This window comes from Colobus angolensis, unplaced genomic scaffold, assembly GCF_000951035.1.
Source record: "Colobus angolensis palliatus isolate OR3802 unplaced genomic scaffold, Cang.pa_1.0 Scaffold206, whole genome shotgun sequence".
In the NCBI taxonomy this organism is placed as follows: Eukaryota; Metazoa; Chordata; class Mammalia; order Primates; family Cercopithecidae; genus Colobus; species Colobus angolensis.
In genome coordinates, this window is record NW_012115222.1 from 3,595,936 (window position 1) to 3,621,480 (window position 25,545).

General features: G+C 35.1%; 1 protein-coding gene across 1 annotated transcript in view; it reads left to right on the top strand.

Annotated features, from left to right (window-relative positions):
• The window catches only part of ADAMTS19 (ADAM metallopeptidase with thrombospondin type 1 motif, 19), a 285,046-nt gene extending 259,709 nt beyond the window's left edge, over positions 1 to 25,337 (top strand). The window contains exons 23-24 of the mRNA XM_011942132.1: positions 21,557 to 21,734; positions 23,732 to 25,337. Coding sequence (XP_011797522.1) covers positions 21,557 to 21,734; positions 23,732 to 23,883 — 330 coding nt within the window. The 3' untranslated portion in view covers positions 23,884 to 25,337. The remainder of the gene's footprint in view (positions 1 to 21,556; positions 21,735 to 23,731) is intronic.
• Positions 25,338 to 25,545: the final 208 nt, after the last annotated feature.

A 25,545-nucleotide genomic window follows, 5' to 3' on the forward strand; every position in this document is an offset into this window, starting at 1 on the left:
TCCCAACCCCTACAGGTTTGTAGTGTATAACATACAGTTGTGTTCCATGCCAAACCATAGTGATTTATTTTCTGTTATCATGATGCATATCTTTGCATAATAATAATTATTATTCTTATGCAGCATAATTGGAAATCTATAATTTCATCTCCAAAATCATATCTCAAATTAATTCAGAAAGTAAATGTGATGGAGTTACTTTTGATATTCTTTATAGAAGGATGGAGCATACATGCTAAATCTCATGTTTGTGATGTTGAACTCAAAAGGATTCAATGTTGCAGGGGGTGGGGAGGTATGTTCACATGAAAAAATATGAGAATTTGATAATTTTATAAAATTATAAGCAGTAGTCTTAACACTGAGTGTATTTTGCTTAGATATGGTGAAATATGTGTTCATCAACTAATAGAGCCTATCCAGAGATAGACATAACCAGATAACCAGGATAACTAGAGAAATACAAGTTTAAGATGCAAGAAAAATATACAAATGATCAGCCAATTACAAAGATATCGCATGAGGTCTTTGGATTTAAAATGTAACAAACAGGCTGGGCACAGTGGTTCACATCTGTAATCACAACACTTTGGGTGGCCCAGGCAGGAAGATCAATTGAGGCCAGGAGTTCAAGACCAGCCTGGCCAGCAGGGCAAAACCCTGACTCTCTTAAAACTACAAAAATTAGCCAGTGATGGTGGTACATACCTGTAATCCCACCTACTTGGGTGGCTGAGGCATGAGAATTGCTTGAACCCAGGAGGCGAAAGCTGCATTGAGCCAAGATCATGCCTCTGCACTCCAGCCTGGGAATACAGCGAGATTCTGAAAAAAAAAAAAAAAATTAACAAAATTTCTTTAATAAACAGAGCCATGGACCCTGAGCTGGGGGTTCTGGCCTTGAGATTTTGCTTCAGGATGACTGGATGGCACTCCGGCATCCACACAACCAGGGTTTCACATTGGTGTTGATCTTGTTTGCAGAGGAACAGTTCCTTAGTCCTCCTAGCCTCAAACTCCACGTTTGTAAAATGTATCAAAGTAACAACAGGTTTCTTGGAATGTCAAAGTGCTCTCACCATGCAAGTAAAAGTAATAATCCAGTGTCAATGATGTGCATAGTTCAAGGAAATGTATTTTGAAGTCCTTAAAATGAAGAGTCAATGAAACACAAATAGCAGAATGGATTAGGAATATATACATCTACAGGTCTGTGCTACAGGACAAAATATGCATAAGTACATAGAGCATAATAAATAAATCTAATAAACATGTTTACAAGTAAACATGCGCACACACAGAAGTAACACAGGAGAAGTGGAGTGAGGGATATCGGGGGCAACCCGAAAGCTCCATTTAAAGGGTGCAGACTCAACTGAGTCCAATTGCTTTCACATATCTCTTTCTGCACAGCACTTCCAATACTGGATGTTATCATTTTTTTACACTAACTTGATAGGTGAAAAAATTACATCTCGTTTTGAAATGCATGCAGTCTTTAACTCAAAAATTTTCCCTATGAACATTTTAAAAAATGTTTAACAAGATTTTCCTTATGAACGTTTTTGCATAATTTGCTAACCATATTTATGAAGTTGCTCATTGCTGTAGTTTTAAGTCAACAAAAAATTAAAACAACCTGTTTGTCCATTAACTATTTATAGAACTCATGATGCTGTTTTAAACAGTGGAATATTGTAGCTTTAAAAAAAAAATTTATAGATGAATACATGCTGATAAGAAAATTTCTCCAAGACCTATTATTAAGTAAGTAAATATCATGCAGAATTATGTAGTGTCAACAAAGGTTATTGTAGGTATATTAATCATATACATATTAATGTACACATTGATCTTATTTTCTACACAGATGTACAAAGAACATTTTATTGAATTACATTGCGGGAAATGAATTTTTTTACTTATAATTTTACCATATCTATATAATTACTTTTAATTTTATAAAACTTGTTAACAGTTTCTATCTGCAATTTTAAAAAAAACTCTTACTTTTTTAATCCTTACATTTTTTCAGGCTATACTATTGAGAATGATTGATATTATGGATACAGGGAGATGTGAAAATACTATAGAGTTTCAGGAGAGAGTTGAGGACTTGGGACTAGAAGAGGTAAGATAGCTCAGTATATCTGGTTTGAATTCTGTATCTTCTGTTATAAGTTAATGGGTCCAAATGAAATAATTCATGGAAAATTCTGAGAATAGTGTCACATACACAGTAACTATGTAAGTGCTGCCTATATTCAAATTGTAGTATCAGTGGGGCTAGGGAGAAATCGTTGCATTTGAGAATTTTTTGTGAGGTTAAAATGAAAAGAACTTGGGTTGATATCTGTAGTGGGAGGTAAGAAAGCAGGAGGTGTTAAGGAGAACTCCCAGGTTAGTTTTTTGGCCTAAGCAACTTGTATGGATGGTAGTTTTGTGATATGGAGACCCTGGAGAAAGATTAAGTTTGAAAGGGAAGATTGTGAATTCTGTTTTGTTTCAATGTGCTCATCTAATAGTTCAATACTGGTGAGTAGTAGGCAGATTAGGGGAGAGGTATGGGATGGAAATAGAAATTTCTGAGTTATCACACCTAAACAGTGTTTAAAATTTCAAAGTATACGTGTACCTGGGTAGAGAGTGTAACATGAGAAGAAAAAAACGCAATTCTGAGAAACTCCTTCTGTAAAGGTGTATGAGAGAAGCAGCAGCTGTGGCAGAAGGAACTGAGACAGGGTTATTCAGAGGAGCAAGAGAGAAATCATGAGAAACAAACAAAAAAAAGGATTTAAAAAAAATATTCCATGTGATGGGGACTGAATCACAGGGAGTTGAGAGTACTCTATCTTTAGTCTCAACTCAAACTTCAGCTGCGCTAGGAAAGTGCTTTTGGCATTCCAATAACTCCTCATTTTTATTTATTTTTATTTATTTATTTTTTTTCTGATACAGGGTCTCGGTCTGTTGCCCAGGCTGGAGTGCAATGGTGCAGTCTGAGCTCACTGCAAGCCTCTGCCTCCTGGGCTCAAACAATCCTTCCATCTCAGCCTGCTGTGCAGCTGGGACTCAGACATGCACCTGATTTTTGTATTTTTAGTAGAGATGGGGTTTCACCATGTTTCTCAGGCTGGTCTCAAACTCCTGGGCTCAAGCCATCTGCCTGCCTTGGCCTCCCAAAGTGCTGAGATGAGTCATGAGCCACCATGCCCGGACCTCATCTTTACAAGATATATATTTAAACCAAAATTCTTGATCTTATTTTCTCAAGACTATAGCCCACTTCCAGTTTCCCTTTTTTTTTTTTTTTTTTTTCAAAACATTTCAAAATCATCTCCCTACCTACCCAGGCTAGAAGTTATCCTTGGCACTTATTCCTCTTTACACAAGTAGGGTTTTGCCTCAGTTACTCTTAATTCCCAATATAATACCACAATCCCTTCCTATATTTCACCAGAATTAGAGTAAGAGTTTCCTTACCTGCATACTCCTCCTCCCACAGCTCCGTCTATTCACAAGAGATGGTTGCATCATTCGTTCCTATACTCTTAAGTACTTCCAGAGATTCACCATTGATTGCGTCAACTACCAGATACTGTGGCTCAAAGCTTTCTGTATTGTAACCTAACCTACGTCTCCAGAATTTTCTCATCATTTTCATTAACTCAGGTGTTCCCACTAAGCTCAGGCCTGAGCAGTTTTTACTTCTACAACCTCTGTGTCTTTGTTTATACTGTTCTTTTTGCCTACAATGTGTTTCTTCCAACAATCCAAATCCTCAAAGACCAGCTGAAGTACCTAGTTTCTCAAAGGGCTTCGTCAACAAGTGACAGCCTAAGAACTCCTTGGTACTTATTGATTACATTAGTTTTTCGCAATTATTGTCTTACATTATTGCCATTTCATTAAGAAAATATTAACTCCTTTACCCTTCTCAAAAATATCTCAGCAACCAGACCATTGCACTATATGTGTAAGCAAAAAAAATTTTTTTTAAGTATTATACATTTAAGTATTGTATTTTTTAAAATTTTAAATATTTAAAAACTTCGGGGGGGTACACAGCAAGTGTATATATTTATGGGTTGATTTTTCTGACTCTAATTTGATAACAACTAAGATTTCATATATTTTACGACAAAAGATTTATTCACTGATATTTTCCATGAAAGTTAAACTAATCAACATAATTTTAGTAGTCATACAACTCTCTTCACCTTTTCCTATATCATAACTCAAACTACTTGAAAATATGTTTTTAAGTAAATTTACCCTGACTTTAATATCAGAATACTTGAGACCAAAAAAAGTTTTTAAAGTTGAGTTTCAAGGAAACAGACAGGCTACTTTTGTGTCCTCTTGAATCCATTTGGCTGGAATACCCCCCATTAGGTTGGATAGCCGTTATCTACCTTACAAAAGAAGTGGAGGATAGAAGCAAAGCTCACTTAAGAATTTTCTCTGCCAATTGGCAAATACATAGTTTATTCTAAGTTGGAATAAGTTAAATATAGCTATCTAATGCTATCTGTGCTATTTAAATCAAGACTTTACTTATTTAAAAAATCAGAACGAAAAACACACACTTCTCTCTCACTTGGCCACAGAGGGATCTGATCCACTTTTGACACACAACTGTTGGCCTAGACATGGAAAGTATTTTATTTGAAAAGGAAATTTAATGATTGTCATTCCAAAAAGTTCTCTCTGGTGGGAAGATGTTTCACTGGAATGACAGTAATAAAAGAGAAATGTCTTGATACACTTTTTTCACTTTAGCAAACTGATTTCTGATCTGAGTTCTCACAGAATTGCAAGTATGTCCAAAACTTTGTGTCTGTTAATTACTTCTTAATGCAAACATCATTTTTTTCTTCCATTGTTGTGGTGATCAGTGTACACTTTGATATAAAACACATTTTGGTTATTTTGACAGTCCTTTCACAACATATTCAGTTCTCTCTAAATCATTCATAAGCAATCTGTTTGATTTTGTGACACACATTTCCTTGATTTGCTATAAATATATTTAAACATTTTCATTAAAGAGGCAAGAAGAGTTTGAATGTTAGATCCAAATATTAATGAATTAATTAAACACATACACACACACAAAAAAAAAACACCCTCAAATGCCTGACCTCTAGGAATGGATTCAATTCCAAATATCCTTGTGTTAAATAAGGCAGACAAATTGCTTTAAAAAGACACTGAAACACAGACCAAAATGAATAGCAAATCTTTAAAAACAAACCTAACTTTTGTTCTTTAGTATGCTTGTTTCACACTCACTTTATTAAAAAGTTGAAAGATGGAACTGCCAAACATATACATAAATGAATAGGAATGCAGCGCTAATAATTTCCAGTAGAAGTCATCGTTTGGTTTCCTTATGAGGTTCTCTCTCCACTGTGAATGCTACTTCACTCTTGTTAAACCACTTTGGAATAATCCATTGTTCCCAAAGACAAATCACCCAAGTCTATGCTGTTAACCTTGTTACAGATTGGCACTTATCATTACAGATTAGATCAGGTTCTGTAAGATTGTCTATTATATTGGTTGAGGAAAAAAACATTTGCGCTCTGCCAGTGACGATTTTCCCTTAATTTAGGAATTCCTATTTCTTACAGAGGCCAGCTGGAAATGAGCAAAGCATTACAGAGCCTTCCTTAGCTGTTGGCCTGGAGAATACACATTCTCTCCAAAATATATATCTTTGGCATAGTCTAGAAGTAAGGAATCCTGGGTAATCTCTGTGCTGGCCAAGTGTGAGAATTATGATTTTTAACCCCTAAATGCGCTGAAGTGTTTTTTTTAATTTAAGAATTAAAAAACAGATTGCTGTTGAGTTTTTTAATCTAACAAAAATTTAAACACCTTAGAGTGATATTTTTACTGTTGTGTTTTCTGCCTCTTTGGTAAAGTATTTAACATGACATTTTATAGGATTTACAGCTTGAAGAATCTTACAGTTCCTTTAGGATGTGTTTAACATGCACAGATTAATAGTTCCATGAACTCACTGACAAACTAGTAGATTATATAACCTAAATCTACACATTTATTTATACTGTAATCTCCCATATAGTCCCCAAACCTAAGTAATCTAAATATTCAGAGTGACAAATGACTAGCTAGTACTGAAACAGTACTTATATGACTTTTCTGAAGCCCTGACATGAAAGGTAGAAACTAACATTTAGTTAATAATTTTAAACTTTGGCATTTTACCATCAATTCTCAATGTATAAGACTAGATGTGGAAGTCTTTTCTTTAACCCCATGTTCAAAATCATACATTACTTCAAATTATAACTTAATGGACAAATATGGAACATTTTCTATAACAGCAGTTGTTAGTCAAATAAGTAGAGTTAGTAATTATCTCAATGCATGTTTTCATGATTAAAGTAAAATATCAAACTGCCAGTTGAAGAATATTTCATTCTAACACTAAAATATTTATTGGCTGAGCACAGTGACCCACGTCTGTAATCCCTGGACTTTGGGAGGCTGAGGTGGGCAGATCACTTGAAGTCAGGAGTTCGAGACCAGCCTGGCCAATATGGCAAAACCCCATCTCTACGAAAAATACAAAAATTAGCTGGGTATGGTGGCAGCACCTGAAATCCCAGGTACTTGGAAGGCTGAGGCAGGAGAATCGCTTGAACCTGGGAGGCAGAGATTGCTGTGAGCCCAGATTGTGCCAGTGTACTACAGCCTGGGCAACAGAGGGTGACTTCATCTTAGAAATAAATAACTAAAATTAAATATTTATCTTTTTTTCTTTTGAGCTTTTTGTGCCAATCAGTAAGAGCTTCTATCTTATAATTTACTTTTAGCACAGACTATATATTTATACAAACACACATATATATACACACACACACACACATATACACACACCCACATATATATACACACACACATAAACATATGTGTGTGTGTGTATGTATTTTATATATATATATTTTGTTTGTTTGTTTTGAGACAAAGTCTCGCTCTGTCACCAAGGCTGGAGTGCAGTGGCATGATCTTGGCTTACTGCAACCTCCGCCTCCAGGGTTCAAGCGATTCTTGTGCCTCAGCCTCCTGAGTAGCTAGGATTAAAGATGTTCGCCACCAAGCCCGGCTAATTTTTCTATTTTATTAGAGACAGGGTATCACCATGTTGTCCAGGCTGGTCTCAAACTCCTGACCTCAGGTGATGCACCCACCTCGGCCTTCCAAAGTGCTGGGATTACAGGTATGAGCCACTGTGCCCGGCCTAGGACCATATATTCTTATACTTCTTCCTTTCACATTCACTTTGAGAAGCACTAATAAATCTTTATTTTTACAAAGAAAGAATTACAAGACTCAGTGTCACGATTCTAGTATAGTTGTTTATGCAAGTTAAATACAGAAAAACAGCATAATTGTTGGCTGCTTGCCAGATAGCAACAGTGTAAGACATCAAAAATTGGCATGTGGGACAGTCCAGTGGATGTCAGAGCCCATGCAGTGCAGAAGCCATACAAGAGTCAGAGATCAATGGAAAGAATGAGTGTCTGCTCTCTCAACAGGAGAGTAGTTCAGAGGCTTTTATGAATAGCCCATTTATAACGTGTTTAGTGAAATTAAGTTGTTCAGAAGTGCCTACGCTGCTTCTTGGCACAGCAGACAACAATATTCTTTGGTGAATTTGGCAGAGACATGATTATGGCTAGGTTATACCATGAGCCATCACATAAATTTCTACATATGATTCATGAATTTTCAATGACGGATAATTTTATACTTTACAAAAGTAGATTCAAGTTGTACTATGTGCATGTCTTGAATAACCCATTGACATCATGTTTGACTATTCTTTTGTCTCATTTGGGCACTTTATAAATTTGTGGATGGCTATTTATTGGAGCTTGTGTAGCCCCTTTGAATTAAACACATTTTACTTATTTCAGTATATTTCAGAGCATATTTGCTATCATTCACCAGAATTGAGTGGATACCTACTAAGCATAATGGTGTTCATATAAACTATGGGAAAGAATACATGAAGATGATCTTGATAAACATATTAAACTATATCGTAAAAGGAACATTTCTATATAAAATAATGAAAATTTAGCAACAGAGTACTTTCGTATCTTCTGTGTAGCATTTGACCCATCAAAAACTTCTTTATACCATTGTGCTATTTTAGATCTAATTAACCTCAGTTCCTAAAATGTATCAGATTACACTTGAAAAACTTTAATTTCATCAGGCCACAGGTATTCAACAGTACACATTCACTGATCTTGAACATACTGGAGCTATGACATCTGTAAATGTCTCAAGGTCAATGGACATTTCTTTGAGCATCTTCTATAAGGTATTCACCTATTTTTCAGTGTTAAACCAAAGTCTTTTTTTTTTTTTTTTAATTTTACTTTAAGTTCCAGGATACATGTGCAGAACATGCAGGTTTGTTACATGGGTAAACGTCTGCCGTGGTGGTTTGCTGTCCTTTTCAACCTGTCACCTAGATATTAAGCCCTGCATACATTAGCTATTTGTCCTGATGCTCTCCCTCCCCTCCTCCACCCCCAACAGGTCCCAGTGTGTATTGTTCCCCTCCCTGTGTCCATGTATTCTCATTGTTCCGCTCCCACTTATGAGTCAGAACATGCAGTGTTTGGTTTTCTTTCCCTGTGTTTGCTGAGGATGATGCCTTCCAGCTTTATCGATGTCCCTGCAAATGACATGATCTCATCTCTTTTTATGGCTGCATAGTATTCCATGTTGTATATGTACAACATTTTCTTTATCCAGTCTATCACTGATGCACATTTGAGTTGGTTCCATGTCTTTGCTATTGTGAATAGTGCTGCTATAAACATATGTGTGCATGTATCTTTATAACAGAATGATATATATTCCTTTGGGTATATACCCAGTAATGGAATTGCTGGATCAAATGGTATATCTGGTTCTAAATCCTTGAGGAATCACCACACTCTCTTCCACAATTGTTAAACTAATTTACATTCCCACCAGCAGTATAAAAGGGTCATATTTCTCCACAGCCTCACCAGTATCTGTTGTTTCTTGACTTTTTAATGATCACTATTCTGACTGGTGTGGGATGGTATCTCACTGTGGTTTTGATTTGCATTTCTCTAATGATCAGTGATATTGAGTTTTTTTTCATGTTTGTTAGCTGCATTAATGTCTTCTTTTGAGAAGTGTCTGTTCCTGTCCTTTGCTCACTTTTTGAAAGGGCTGTGTTTTCATCTTCTAAATGTGTTTAAGTTCCTTGTAAATTCTGGATATTAGACCTTTGTTAGATAGGTAGATTGCAAAAATTTTCTCCCATTCTGTAGGTGGCCTTTTCACTCTGATGATAGTTTCTTTTGCTGTGCAGAAGCTCTTTAGTTTAATTAGATCCCATTTGTCAAATTTAGCTTTTGTTGCAATTGCTTTTGGTGATTTCATCATAAAGTCTTTGCCCGTGCCTATGTCCTGAATGGTATTGCCTAGATTTTCTTCTAGGGATTAAGCGAAGATCTCAGCAACACTTTCCATTAATGCCATAAGTAATACAATTTCAGGAGTGAAATTTCCATGTTCAGTTTTCTCATGTTATTTAACTTGTCAGCAGTGTCTCATGTCTCATTCATCTTTTATGATATAAGAAAGGATTTCACACCTTGGTCTGTCCAAGAAATGGACTTCACAACTATTCAGAGTTCATTTCATCCCTTTGTTTCTACAATAATGTCACAGTTAGAGAATTTGTTAAGATTTTTTTTTTTTTGAGTGTGTTTTTATTTCCTACATGTTTTCATTTTCTCTCATCTGTCTGTGTTTAGGCCAGTCCATAAGTTTGTCAAATCATTTTGACATCTGAGCCTATCTTTTTCAGTAATGCCAAACCCTGTCTGCTTGGTGCTATCACCTTAGTAGATATAATTTTGTAAGAGTTCATGTCTGTATCTGTTACTACATCATCCATGGTCACTTGTAGAAAAAATATAAACATCTGAGTTAAGTAAACTTCTACTCTACGCTTCTGTAAATTTGGACATTGCTTATACGTCCCCCAAGGATTTCCCTTTCAGCTGGTTTATTTTGATTAAATTATTTTTAGGTAAAATAAAGTCATTCATCTCTTATTACCTGGCATAAGAATGGCAGGTAATAAAGTAGGAAATGGCAGGAAATTAAGCTTTAGAGACTGAAAACGACTATAGGGTTTAAGAAGGTATATTTCATTTTGAAAGAAGATTAAGTCTTTTTCTTGTTACCAAATTGATTTGCTAACATTTCTATTTGAACTTCTCACTCACTAAACTATTTCTCTGATCATTTTGAGAGTCCAAAGTGTTCAAATTATTGAGAATTATTTTATCGTGTTTAGTGTTTGACATGTGAGCCACAGTATAGATACAACTTAATACAATCTTAGACATTGTCACTAATGTCCAGGGCAGTAATAGATTTATTTCATTATAAAAGAAATATGGGGTTGTCAATGAAAAGAGTCAAACTGTGTAAAACATTTAAAGAGATTTATGCTGAGCCAAATATGAGTGACCACAGCCCATGACACAGCCCAGGGAAGTTCTGAGAACACGTACCCAAGGTAGTCAGGCTACAGCTTAGTTTTAAACATTTTTGGGAAACATAAGACAGCAACCAATACATGTAAGATGTACATTGGTTTGATGCAGAAAGGCGGGACAACTTGAAGAGGGAGCTACCAGGTCACAGGTGGATTCAAAGATGTTCTGATTGGCAACGGATTGAAAGAATTTATTTAAAGACCTGGAATCAATAGAAGGGAGTGTGTCTGGGTTAAGATAAGGGGTTGTGGAGACCAAGGTTCTTATGCAGGTGAAGCTTCTACTTAGCAGGCTTCAGAGAGAATAGATAGTAAATGTTTCTCATCAGACTCAAAAAGGTGCCAGATTCTTAGTTAATTCTCTTCTGGATCAAGAAAAAGACCTGGAAAGAGAAGGGGATTCTTTACAGAACATAGATTTTTCCCACAAGAGAAGCTTTGCATGGCCATTTCAAAATATGTCAAGAAAATAAGTTTTGGAGTAAATTAATTTGTTTCGGGGCCTGCTGTCTGTCATATTCTTATTGCCACAAAGAGTTTGCTTTGTCAATCTTAAGGTCTCTTTTTTAACGTCAGTGCTGGTCAGCTATGCCTGAATTCCAAAGCGAGGAGGGTATGATGGAGTATGTTCTACTGTTACCAGCAGCAAATCCATTCGGGTCTACAGCACCCTCAGTTCTTGTCTCTTCAGAAGAAAGAATTTGAGGGGCATAAGGCAGAAGGAGAGACCAAGGCAAGTTTTACAGCAGGAGTGAAAGTGAAGCAGCGTCATTATCTGGGGTAAATACCCGAGGTTTGTTGTGTTATGCCAGGGGCGGACACACAATAAATGAGCTTAAGCGCAGATGTTTAATAGGCAAAAGAACGAGAAAAGAGAATAACTCTCGTAGAGAGAGAGGGACTCCTGAGTGGGTCTTCTGATTCTGTGGTGAAATGCATGAGGTTTTATAGATGAGGTTTTATAGATGAGGTTGAGGAGGCTGTGTCTGATTTACACAGGGCATGAGAGATTGGGCGGACCAGGTGTACCATTCGTTTGCATAGCACAGGAAGAAGCTGTCCACCCCACCCTAATCTTTCATTACGCAGATGGGTTCTCCTCTTGTCTGGTATCACGTTGACTGTTCCTTTATTCTACACCTGGCTGACAAAGAAAAAGGGAGACGGACCCTCCATGTCGAACATATCTGACCCCCAGGTAGCCTTTTCCTATTGGCACAGTTGCCGGCATTCACCCATGCAAGCTTCTAGCTTCTATATCTGCAGCTCTATTTTACAGGCTGTTCTTTCTTAGAAAAGAAATGATTTGGGGGCTGCTTTTCATTAAAAGAAAGCCTTTACCAAGGACTCTCTGACTCTCACAAACTGCCTAAATAATTTCTTTCTAGCTAGTGTATGAAAAATGTATTAAAAAGCTTTAGAGCAGGAATGAAAGGATGGAAAATAAACTTGGAAGAGGGCCAAGCAGGTAACCTGAAGGGCAAGTATGCGGCTTGATCTTTTGGCTTGAGGTGTTATATGTTGGCATGCTTCCGGGGTCTTCCATTCCTTCTCCCCAATTCTTCTTTTGGGGTGAGCTGTCCACATGCACAATGGCTGGCTCGCACTTGGGAGTGGAGCATGCGCAGTGTGTTTACTGGAGTTGCATGCGTGCTCACTTAAGGTGCTCTTCCCTTACTAGTCTAATATTCCTAGGAGGTCATATACCAGTTAAACTCCACCATTTTTCCTCTTAATGCTCATGCTTGAGCCCACTTGCCCAATTCCTGAGCTCTTATTGGAAAGCTGCTGATCACCAGTTTCCGGTTTTTTTCCATCTGTAGGGAAACTGCCTTCCCCAAGTGCTGGCTGCAACTAATTATTATTTTAGAGAGACAATTAACAACCTACTGACCATCACCTGATGGTCGCCTGACATTCCTGGTTGTGGGAGAGGGAGAGTCCCTCTTCTGCCTTGCTCATGTCTGCCTATCTAGTATAACACTACCACCCATTCATGGCCTGAATTTGTGTTTCAGGTTTACTTCTAGAATGCTCTTGGCTGACAGGAGGGGTCCATTCAGTTAGTTGGGGGACTTGGAATTTTATTTTTGGTTTACATGGTGAAATTATCTCATGTGTACCCAAGTACAGAGAAGATTGTACTTTCCTTAGGTAGATTTAATTGATGAGTATCACTAAGGCAATAGAACAAATTTTGCTTTCAGAGACTTTAGGGCTTATTTTTTGGTGGGGAAAAGGGATTATCAACATCAATTTTCCTTGTGCCTTGTTGTTTGTCTATGTCAAAAATTTGCTTAAGTCCTAAATCCTTGTGACCTATTTTCTAAGCTGTTTAAGTTTGCTCAAAAGATGATTGCTTTCATTTTACTCTAATAAACCTGGGACATCATGATTGTGTTTCCTTTTCAGAATTAAATCTTGTATGTGGAGTTGATTCATGAGGTGCTTTGTTTCAAAGGTCTTTTGGGTCAATATTAAACTGTTTGGGGAACAGAATATCTATCAGAAAATACAAGACTCTCTTTTTAAAATACTCTAGTCAGAAAATTTTCCTTGTAAAAGAAATTTCAATAGCAAGTTATCTGCTAAACTCTGTATTTCTTTCCAATTTGCTGGCAAATTGATGTTGACATTTTAGCATTTTGTTTTTTAGTGGAACTCTATAGTGTGTCTTGTTTCAAATATACATTAAATTACTTGATACACATGTGAAGAGCAAGATGTAGCATTTATTAGAAAGCAGGACTGAAAGAAGGGAGAAGGGAAGGAAGGGGAGAGAGAGCATGCCATGGAATCTGAAGAAACACCTACCTAAAGGTCCACTCTACTCATTTGCCCTTGTTATTCAATATTTTAGAATATCATAGTACACAAATATGTGAATAAAACTATATAGTGCAGATAGTAGAAATAACATTACATCTGGAATCAAAAGACTTGCATTTGAGGTTTGTCTCTCCTTATGGGGCATGTCTTTCTATCATCTCCTTGAGTCCTACCCTGATTTTCCCATTTGAATTACAAAACCCCTCGTCCCAAACGTTTCTCATCCTCTTTCTCAGCTTTAATTTATTCCATAGTACCTGTTAACGTGTAACCTTTAGTGTACTTTCCTCTTTTTTTTTTTTTTTTTTTTTTGCTCGTACCCTCTCCCCCATTAAGATGTAAGCTCCTGGGGGCCCCTGTTCCTGTCTGTTTTGCTTACTATTACATCCCAGTCTCCAGAGGTGGCACATTGGCTCAGTAAATATTTGTTGAATGACTAATTGAAAGACATGCTTCACACTTTCTATTAGCAATGTTGTTAGGGTTATGAGAAAGATAACCAAGATATTCTATGTAAAAGCATATTAGAGACATGGAATATAATAGGTATTTCATGTGTCTGTTCATTTGTGTTTATTGTCTAATATATGATCTGTCAGTAGGTTGTCTGTAGATAAGGTGACTAGATGTTTTAGTTTATTCAGGACTGTCCCAGTATGCCTAGAGTCTGGGAAAAGTTATTATCAGCAACTTATTTCACAAGTGTCCTGATATGGATAATAAATTATATGATCACCCTATCTAAAGATGAATCATGCATGTGAATTGTCCTTAGAGCAAAAGTTTACCTCATACCACATAACCTGAGTTATACTAAAAATTAAACAGAAAAGCTTTCAAAATTCATTAATTTTTAATTTAACAGTAAAGTAGGAGGATAATAGTCTAACATGGCAGTATGTGGAAAAGGGAAATATTTCTATTTTAACATAAAAGGAATATTAGCAATTTTCTAGTATTAAATAGTGCTTCAGTATTCAAATGCTGAATTCAGTATTTTTTAAGTTAAAACTCTAATTCCAGCACTTCTTGTCTGTAAAACCATAGGCAATTTGTGAATTTATGTGAGCATCTACTTTCTCGTCTGTTTAAAAGGGATAATAGTATTCATGGCCTTCATTAAAATAAATGAAGATATTAAATTAAAGTAAATATGAGCTTTACCACAGTGCCTGGCATATAATAAATACTACATAAGTGCTAGCTTCTTCCTGTTCGTATTGAATGGAGGAAAAACTTTCAGAAGTAGTACTGTCAGAGACTTTGGAACCAGAGAGACTCGCTCTTGAATAGGACTGGTAAAATAAGGCTGAGACCTACTGGACTGCATTCCCAGGAGGTTAAGGCATTCTAAGTCACGGGATGAGGTGGGAGGTGGGCACAAGACACTGGTCACAAAGACCTTGCTGATAAAACAGGTTGCAGTAAAGAAGCCAGCCAAAACCCACCAAAACCATGATGGTGATTAAAGTGACTTCTGGTCCTCCTCGCTGCTCATTATACACTAATTATAATGCAGTAGCATGCTAAAACACATTCCCACCAGCACCATGACAGTTTACAAATGCCATGGCAGCATCAGAAAGTTACCCTATGTGGTCTAAAAAGGGGAAGAACCCACAGTTCTTTGAATTGCCCACCCCTGTCCCAGAAAATTCATGAATAATCCACCTTTTATTTAGCATATAATCAAGAAATAACTATAAGTATACTAAGTTGAGCAGCCCATGCCGCTGCTCTGCCTATGGAGTAGCCTTTCTTGTATTCCTTTATCTTCTTAATAAACTTGCTTTCACTTTACTCTAAGGACTCACCCTGAATTCTGTCTTGTGAGAGGCCCAGAAACCCCTCTCTTGGGGTCTGGATCTGGGGCCCTTTCCCATAACAGTCCTATTGGTTTCCTTTGATCACAAAGCAACAAAGTGGCTTTGTAGTGTAACTGATTGTTTAAATATTACATAACTGGCTAAAAGTAGATGAAATTACCCAGCTTCCATAGTGGTAGTAATCTACTTCCAACTCCATTGATTTTATGTCATTGTGTTTTGTTAATAAATGTTATTGAATAAAATACCAGATCCATAGTAAATGATCTCTGGTGTTTTTATTTTTTACACAAGACCATGAACATAATGAGTGGTCAATAAATATTTGAAAACAAAAAGAAATGATGTGAGACATTCAAGCAGACTATAATTTTAAGACTATGTTAGATAGGACTTCTGTTTGCAGAAAGCAAAAGACTTGCCACAACTGTGAGCTGGCAAAGTGGATAATAGTTAATGAGATTAGAGTCTTTACTCTTATGTGGCTTCACTACTTAGAAATTTTCACCACTTAGATGATCGTAACTTTTAATAATAAATCTTTGGAATTTTACTTTGAGAGTAATTTAGACCTGAAACTGCAGCTATCATCTACTACAATGCCTTGTCTAACAAAAAGGAAAAATAAGTTTCAGGTAAATTATTTGCTAGAGGCAAATAATTAGCAGCCAGGTCTCCTAATTTTGAAGTCAGAATTATTTTGGCTTTTTCTTTAATGTCGGTGTGTTTTTAATCACAGTGACATTATTTGAGAAGATATTTGATTATTTAATATTGTCTTCTATAATAAAAATAATAGTTTAGAAGATACCTTGGGATTTCAATTGTTCTATTTCAAATAACTGTCCATTTTCCATACATTTGTAATAAAAGTTTTACCAAATTATATTTTATAAAGAAAATACTAGTAAGAACTTGATATCGTATTAAAATATTCTAATGAAAATTAGATTCTAAAGCTAAAAGATTATTTATTTTAATAATAAAGCAAATCTATTATTTATTAGTTTCAAAAACAGAAAATTTTACTGTTTTAGTTTAATGAGTTACAGAACTTTCATTATTTCTTGGACAATATTTTTATTTCCAGGTTATGCCCAAATAGTTACAAAACATAATTTGCCTATAAAATGCAACTAACATCTTTTTTTAGTTCCCAAATTTTTATCAAAGGTGCTGTCCAGCCATTATCTGCTAAGATAATGTTTTCTGAGTTATCATGTGTCTGCTGTTATTTTATGTCATTTTCAATAATACTGAAAAACGATGTGTTATTTTGCTTTGCTCATATCCTTTGGAGTTGATTATATAAGATTGACTAAAAGTGTCAGGAATAGTCTGTGACTAATTATGGGCCTCTTTGAAATGTTGAGAACCTTCTTTATCACATCAGAGTGATTTCATCTTTCTAAGGCTTCTCTTGTTCTTTTGGTTTCTCAAATACAGTGATTTTTTTCAAGATTTACAGAACTTTTAGGAATAGATACTAGAACAGCATTTTGTTCTATGTAATATTAATCCCTTAAAAGTTTTAGTTAAACTGTATTTCATTGTCCTGAAAATACTTTTCTAAGCATGTCTTTATTTATATGGTTATATCCATTGTACAGAGTGGTATTGAGATTAGGGCTTTTAAAGGAGAAAGACCATGTCAAAGAGCCCTCCTATAATAGATGGAAATTATAATAGAGCTTACACTGAACTGGAGATATTCAGACCATGTAGAAGTTTAAGAGAAAAAGTCAGGTTTAAAGGACGTAACATCATAGTTTGTTGTTCTTTGATCTGCCATTTGCAGAAAGCTAAGAATTCATCAGATAAAAAGATATTTTGCGGAAATAGATACAGAGTAAAACTTAGAAAGCTAAGTTATCTGTAGATTCATGTTGATGACATGCACATAAAATTCCATTATTCTGCAGTAAACTACTGTCATACCAGAAATATAGGCTTCATTATTGAACATGACATGCGAACAACTCTTGCATAATTTACCATGCAGCTGAAGCGACAAACTAGATGAATTATATGGTACTACTTACAGATAAGAAGCAATATAAAGGGTCTGTGCTAAATACAGAACATGTACTTTTAGCCAGTAATTTCCAAACTCAGACTGCACAGCATAATCACCTAAATACTTTCACTATAAATGCAGATTCCCAGATCTCACATGAATTTATTGACTAAGAAATTCTATGTCTTAAAATCCATCATTGTCTTTAAAGAAAAATCTCTCCTATGATTCTGAAGTGTAGACTCAACATATGAATATATGGTTTAATTTATAAATATTGCATAAATATGCATAGGTAGTTGGGATAATGTGGAAGCTTTCATGGAGAAGCTGGATTTGAGATAGTGTTGGTTTTTTTTGTTGTTTTGTTTTGTTTTGTTTTGTTTGAGATAGAGTCTCACTCGTTCACCCGGGCTGGAATGCAGTGGCATGATCTTGGCTCACTGCAACCTCCGCCTCTTGGATTCAAGCAATTCTGTCTCATCCTCCCCAGTAGCTAGAATTACAGGCCTGCAGCACCACACCTAGCTAATTTTTGTATTTTTAGTAGAGATGGGGTTTTTCCATATTGGACAGGCTGTTCTAGAACTCCTGGCCTCAAGTGACTGCCCACCTCGGCCTCCCAAAGTGCTGGAATTACACGTGTGAGCCACCACACCCAGTCTGAGATACAGTTTTGTAAAACAGCATGGCATTTAGGAAAGGAGTATTACTCTGAGCACAGTTGTAGAGGTAGAAATAGAAATTGCATGGAAATAATTAGTTTATAAAATAACAAATTATTTTTAATAGGGTGGAGTTGAATATAAAGTTAAAGAGGTAAATACATGCCAGCCTGGATATAGCAAGATACTGGGCTTTATCTTTTAGGCAATGGTAAACTCAATAACCAAAGATTTTTGTCCAAGGAGCATATATATGTAAATAAATTTTGAAAGAATGCATTTTCAATTAATATGTGACATTCATTGGCAGGCTGAGGACTAAAAACAAATCAAACAATAGTACGTTAGATTTGAGGTAATGAGGATTTGTGCAGAATGCTTCCTTTACTAAGGAAAATAAGAAAAGAGATGAGCCCAAGGATGATCATAAAGGAAGAACTGATAACAAAGAGAATGCAATACTAATAGTAACTTAGGAAAATACAAAGGAAAAAAAGTATTAAAAATGGTATGTCTGTATATTTAAAAGATGACAATCAAAATATTTATCAATTTGTAATCAGAATAGAATACACCAAGATAATTTATTTAAATAATTATAATTGTATTAATAAACCCTTCAAGCAAAATATTGCTACATATTTTTACACAGAAAATAATATGGCTAGTAAATAAATCATTATTTTCAGAAACACAAGCACATTTCCCCTCTTACATATAGTTTTGATACCATAAAATAATGGTGTTTTCCCAGACAAACTATTTAGTGATATATGTATAAAACCAAGAGATTTCCCTGGTAAAAGACTGTTATACATCAAATATGTTCTTTGCAAAATATTTTACAAATGAAAATAACATTTAGTTGAAATGCAAGAAATAGGTTAAAAGTGCACTTGATTAATAAAAGCCATATATGACATACCCACATCCAACATCATACTGAATGGGAAAAAGTTGAATGCATTTCCCCAAAAGTGGAACAATATAAGGTTACCCACTCACAACCTCTCAACATAGTACTTAGAAGTCCTAGCCAGAGCAATCAGGCAAGAAAAAGAAATAAAACATCCAAGTTTTAAAAGGAGAAGTCAAATTATCTGTGTTTGCTGATAATAAGATTGTATACCTAGCAAACTCTAAAGACTCCTTCAAAAGACTCCTAGACTTGATAAATGGCATCAGTGAAGTTTCAAGATACAAAATCAATGTAGAAGCATGTCTATACGCCAATAACATTCAAACTGAGAATGAAATCAAGAAGACGGTCCCATTTACAGTAACCACACACACAAAAGAATTACTTAGGAATACATTTAACTAAGAAGGTGAAAGACCTCTGCAAGGAGAACTGCAAAATACTGATGAAATAAATAAATGACACAAACAAAAGGAAGAACATCCCATGCTCATGGATTGTAAGAATCAATATCATCAAAATGACCATACTACCCAAAGCAATCCAGAGATTCAGCACAAATCCTATCAAATTATCAATGTCATTTTTCACAGAATTAGGGAAAAAATGCTGAAATTCATATAGAATCCTAAAATAGCCTGAATAGCTGAAGCAATCCTAAGTAAAGAACAAAGCTGGAGCCATCACATTACCTGACTTTATGCTACAAGGCTATAGTAACCAAAATAGCATAGTACTGGCACAAATATAGATACACAGATCAAGGGAACAGATAAAAGAACTCAGAAACAAAACCACATACCTGTAACCAACTGATCTTCAACAGAGTCAACAAAAAAAAATGCAATGAGGAAAGGACAACCCTATTTCATAAACGATGCTGGAAAAATTGGATAGCCATATGCAGAGCAATGAAACTGGACCCCTAACTCTCACCAAATACAAAAATTTACTCAAGGTGGATTAAAGACTTGAACGTAAGACCTGAAACTTAAAATCCTAGAAGAAAACCAAAGAAAATGCTTTTGGACATTGGCATAAGCAAGGAGTTTATGAGTAAGACCTTAAAAGCAAATGCAACAAAAACGAAGACACAAATCGGACTTAATTAAACTAAAGAGCTTCTGCACAGCAAAAGAAATAATCAACAGAGTATACAGAAAACTAACTGAATGGGAGAAAATATTTTCAAACTATGCATCTGACAAGGACTAAGACTCAGAATCTGCAAGAAACAACTCAACAAACAAAAAACAAGTAGCCCCATTAAAAAGTGGGCAAAGGACATGAACACACATTCCTCAGAAGAGACACACAGGCAGCCCACAAACATATAAAAAAATGTTCAACATCATTAATCATCCAAGAAATGCAAATTAAAACCAAAATGAGATACCATCTCATACCAGTCAGAATGGCTACTATTAAAAAGACAAAAAAGAACAGATGTTGGTGAGGATGCAGAGAAAAGGGAATACTTATACATTATTGGTGAAAATGTAAATAAATACAACCACTATAGAAAACAGTATGGAGGGTTCTCAAAGACCTAAAAATAGAACTAACATTTGACTCAGCAGTCCCACCATTGAGTATCTATGCAAAGGAAACAAGTCCTTGTATCAAAAAGACACGTGTACTCATATATTTATCACAGCACTATTCATATTAGCAAAGTTATGAAATCAATCAGTGTGTCCACCAACAGATAACTGGATAAAGCAGGTGTGTGTGTGTGTGTGTAATAATATGCAACCAAAAAAGAATGAAATTATGTCTTTTACAGCAATGTGAATGGAGCTGGAGGCCATTATCCTAAGTGAAATAACTCAGAAACAGAAAATCAAATATTTCATGTTCTCACTTGTAAGTGGGAACTAAACAATGGGCCGACATGGACAGAGAGAGAGAGAGAGATAATAGACACTGAAATCTCCAAAAGTAGAGACAGTTGAAAATTTACATATTGGGTACAATGTTCACTATCTGGCTGATGAGTATACTAGAAGCCCAAACCTTACCATTTTGCTATATATCCATCCCCAGAATCTATAAAAATAAAAAAGTTTAAATGATAAAAATAAAAAAGAGAAAAAAAGTACCTTTTACCTGAGAAATTCGGATTATCAAGTATTTTTATTAGCATAATTCTAACATCACCTAATCTACCAAGAAAAAGCAATTACCTTAATAGCGTATCTGGCTAAGACATCTTGATATTATTTATAACATTTTAAGGCCAGAAAAAAATAAGGCAGATGAGTATATTTAAAGACTGTAACAAGGATCCAGCTCTAAAAGTAGACATGTGCTAACTTCTGAACGTCAGTGATTAAATTAAATAATCATGAATCAATTATTTGTTTGCAAACCATGTATTAGACCTTTGAAAGCTGTCTGCTCAAGCATTACTGGTGTCATTCACTCTCTTTCTCTTCAAGTCATACTGTCTTTAACCTTCTTTACTCTCATGTCCTTTTCATTACCCAAAACTCTGTCTTAGATCAGCCAGAGGTTCTCAACAGCATTGTGCCCAGTTTATGAGCATCAGTGTTTCTGACCCATGTTTTGCCTTGACTGTCGATGCTGCAGCTCATGTTTAATTTTAAGAAACATTTTGAGAAGGTTGCCAAAACCTAGAAAATAATAACAGCAAAAAATAAAAATAAAAAAGAACCTTAACAAATCTTGTATTTCTCTTAGTGCTCAATTACCTGTGGCAAAGGAATGCAGTCCCGTGTTATCCAATGCATGCATAAGATCACAGGAAGACATGGAAATGAATGTTTTTCCTCAGAAAAACCTGCAGCATACAGGCCATGCCATCTTCAACCCTGCAATGAGAAAATTAATGTAAATACCATAACATCACCCAGACTGGGTAAGCAGACAAAACAAAAAAGATGTTTTTGAGAAACATAGAAATGCTTATGGCTTCTTGTATTTTATATATTACTTTAAACCTTGAGAGTTGTAAACCTATACTGATTATTTTGGTTTGGACTAAATTGGATCCATTTAAATACGATTTCGTCCAAATGGTCAGGTGGGTGAAAACAAGGTCCTAAAAACGTAAACTGCTTTGATTCCCAAAGTTGTCCAATCAGAGCCAGATCCAGGAAATAATAATGCCACACCACCCCAGGTCTTTTCATAACCAAAACTTTTTGTAACCAAAACTCGGATCAGTCCCATGGCAGAAATATCAATTAAGTTAATATCTGCAGAAAGATGAGATTGTAGTGTAAGCCTTAGATTTCTCCATGATTTATAGCCTTCCTTGTGATCTGGGTACAAATTATTCTTTGGAGGGACATAGACTAAAAACTGTCTTTCAAGAAGAATGGGTGCATGGATCTACACCATTAAACAAGAAGTTCTATTTTCTTTTTAAGTTTTGAGAATATGATACTAAATAAAAAAATAAATTCTAGTAGTAGTGAATATATTGATGTTTACATTGTTTTATGTTACAAAATGCCTTCATATATTTCCCAACTTCTGTTATTTAATCTAAACCATAATTGAGAATTAGAGTATATATTTTAAGTAGATAGAGCCTACACTTGCATAACAAATACTAATGAATGATTTAACATTTATATCTGTGACTTAGTAGCTTTTAACAGCACTCCTGCCTGATTGTCGGTGGGTTAATTTATGTTTAATACCTTTGGTTTTAACCTGTGCATATAATCTCCAGGGGAACAATTTGAATCATACAAAATAATATTACCAAAATGTAAGAAGATAAATTGTCATATGTATTTTTCCAGGCATAAGAATCAGTCAAATGAGAAAACTTGGTTTCTTCATGGAAATACAAAAATTCTCTTTTGGGGGCCAAATAATTAACTAACATTTCTAAGAAATAATCTGTTCAAGGTAAATAACACTGATTAAGACAAAAAGTTAAGCAATTCTAGAGCAGATGTACTAAATCCATTTATTCAATAGCAGTATAATTCCTTTCTCCAACAATTACTTTACAGTGTATTTCCTTTCTCCAACAAGTCCTTGAAATGTTACGTGGCAGAAAATAATGGATGAAAAGAAAATTTTATTAAAATTGCATTTTCTCTATTTATTATTCCTTGAAGGTGTACCCCAAAATACAGAAGCGCAATGGTTAGGAAAATCTAAGGTCTTTAAAAATGGAATAATTATGTTAGAATACAATTCATTCCCATATGCAAAAGAAATAATTGTAGCAGGAGTGACTTTCATTATGCATTCCAGAACACACTATTGTTTTACAAAAAGGGAGGCCAAGTCTACATGACCAAATATTCTATACCAAGTTCTCATTTCAAACACTTCAACTATTGCTATAAATCTCAGTCACTTGTGATGATGTGCATTGATTTTTATAGAAGCCTGAAATCACAGCTCCAGATAATCCATTTAGATGTGACTGTTAGCTGGGGAAACTAGGAATATGAAATAACTGTGAGCATATTTTTGCTTTGCTGTTTCCTTGTAATTTCAACCTCAGTAATAGTATTTATTAATTTGTATTCCCATAAAGGTAGATATATTGAGCACATTTATTTTTCTTTTTAATTTTCTCTACTAAAATTCAAAAGAAGCTTAAATGAAAGCTATGAAACTGACGCTTAAAAGTACAACACATTGAACCTGGGAATTATATCTTTAATAAGCCTAAAAACATTTATAAGTAAAAATATTATTCATTCTTTACTTTTTAATCATAGGAGGTGTGTGTGTGTATATCTCTTTGTTGCTTAAATTCCAGAAGGTAATAAAATGAATCAAAGAGAGTGTACAAAATCTGCCCCCATTTAAATGCTTGAAGTTTGTTTTCACTGACATATATGATATCTGCATGGATTGAATTCACTACGTTCTATTTCACAGCTGCTCTGACTTTCAAGTGCCTGGGAGATCAGTGGCCAGTGTACTGCCGAGTGATCCGTGAAAAGAACCTATGTCAGGACATGCGGTGGTATCAGCGCTGCTGTGAAACATGCAGGGACTTCTATGCCCAAAAGCTGCAGCAGAAGAGTTGACCTCTAGCAGGCTGGCTGGATCACAGCTCTTTGCAATTACATTATTTATAAACACACACACTAGCATGTTTTTCAGACCAAATATTATCAGATTACATATAATTTAATCAAATTAATTTATTTTTTGCCTGCCAAACATCCAATGTGGTGCTTGTTTTGGTTACACAAACATTTTGATTTATACTATATGGCTTCATAAATAATTTTATATGAATGAATTAGTTGGATCCAGTAATATAATGAAAAGAAAAAGGAAAAAAATAGATCATTATACTTAAAACAATGTTTTGTTGTTTTGTTAGGGCTATCTCTAAGGTGCTACTCTCTCCCCACCAATAACATTGAATTATCCAGAATGTATACTGACTTAGCATAATAGTTTAGGTATATATGAAGAGAAACCATTTTTGTTTTTTGGTGTCCTGCTGCAGAATTAGCCCATTTTCTGTTATCTGCAGGAGATGTGTAAACATAATGAACCTCATGGTGTTGAACAGGTTTTTAGAGAATGTATTATGAATTTGGTTCAGATTTATAGACATCCATAGGAAAAATTCTGCTGTAATTATAACCTTATTTTGATATGGAAAGGAAAAGTCAAAATAGAGACTTTGATCATGTTCATGAACATGTACTTGAACACAAGTATTGTAACAATGAAACACTGTAATGATTTACACTGAATCACAATTGCACTGTTGATATAGTGTAGAGAAATCGTTAGAAATGGTAACATCTTACAAAAATGTGTATTATTTTAACATGTTATCACTAGATTTTAGCTTTTTTAAAAATATTTTTAACAAAGAAAACATTGATCCACCCATTTCCCTGTATCTTTTTAGCAGATTTATTAGAGTATAGTACTTAGCCTCACGAATCATAATTAGAAAATTTGCTAATATTTCTCAGCCTTTTCCCTAGGAACAAGGAAAAACAGAAATCATATAATACTGTGGTAGTTTCATTGTGTTTTTCTTCCTTTTAAAACTTAAAAAGTTTTACAGTTATGTGAAACGTTCAAAAGCCAGCTTAAAATTTTTCTTGTGAGAAAATATTGTACATGATTCACATGATTTCTTAGATTTTTCAATAAAATATGTAAAACTTCCCATTGAGAGACAATTCTTCATAGACTTGTCACATATCCACATGTCTGACCAACAAAGGTACTGTCTACTTTTGTTCTGGAGTATCTTCTAGAGGATGTTTGTATAGTGAACTGCCTTGGAGGATAGTATCTCTCTTGGGAGCAAAGGGCAAACATGCTTCTCATTATAAAAGTTTCAGGTTCCCTAAAATTGGGGTTTCTTTACTATAAGACAATCCAATGCATGTGCTGAGGTCGCCTGGCTCTCTTCATGTCACCGTATGGGAAATGGGGCTCAAGGAGCCAGTACAGGAAAAGCTGATTCCCTGGCTACTATTGCTGTGAGTAATGAAGTCGTTTGTCTCTAATGCAGGAGTCTCATGTCTTCTGCCCTGAAATCATAATAGGCTAACTTGATAAGCTGAAAGTAGGGCAAAACCTCAAAAGCTTCACAGTTCTTTACATTTCTCTCATTAATATTTTTCACCCTCATTTTAATAAATGTGTTTTAATATCAAGGTCATATTTTTTCCTAGATTGATCTTTCCTGTGTAAATCCTTTAATTTAATTG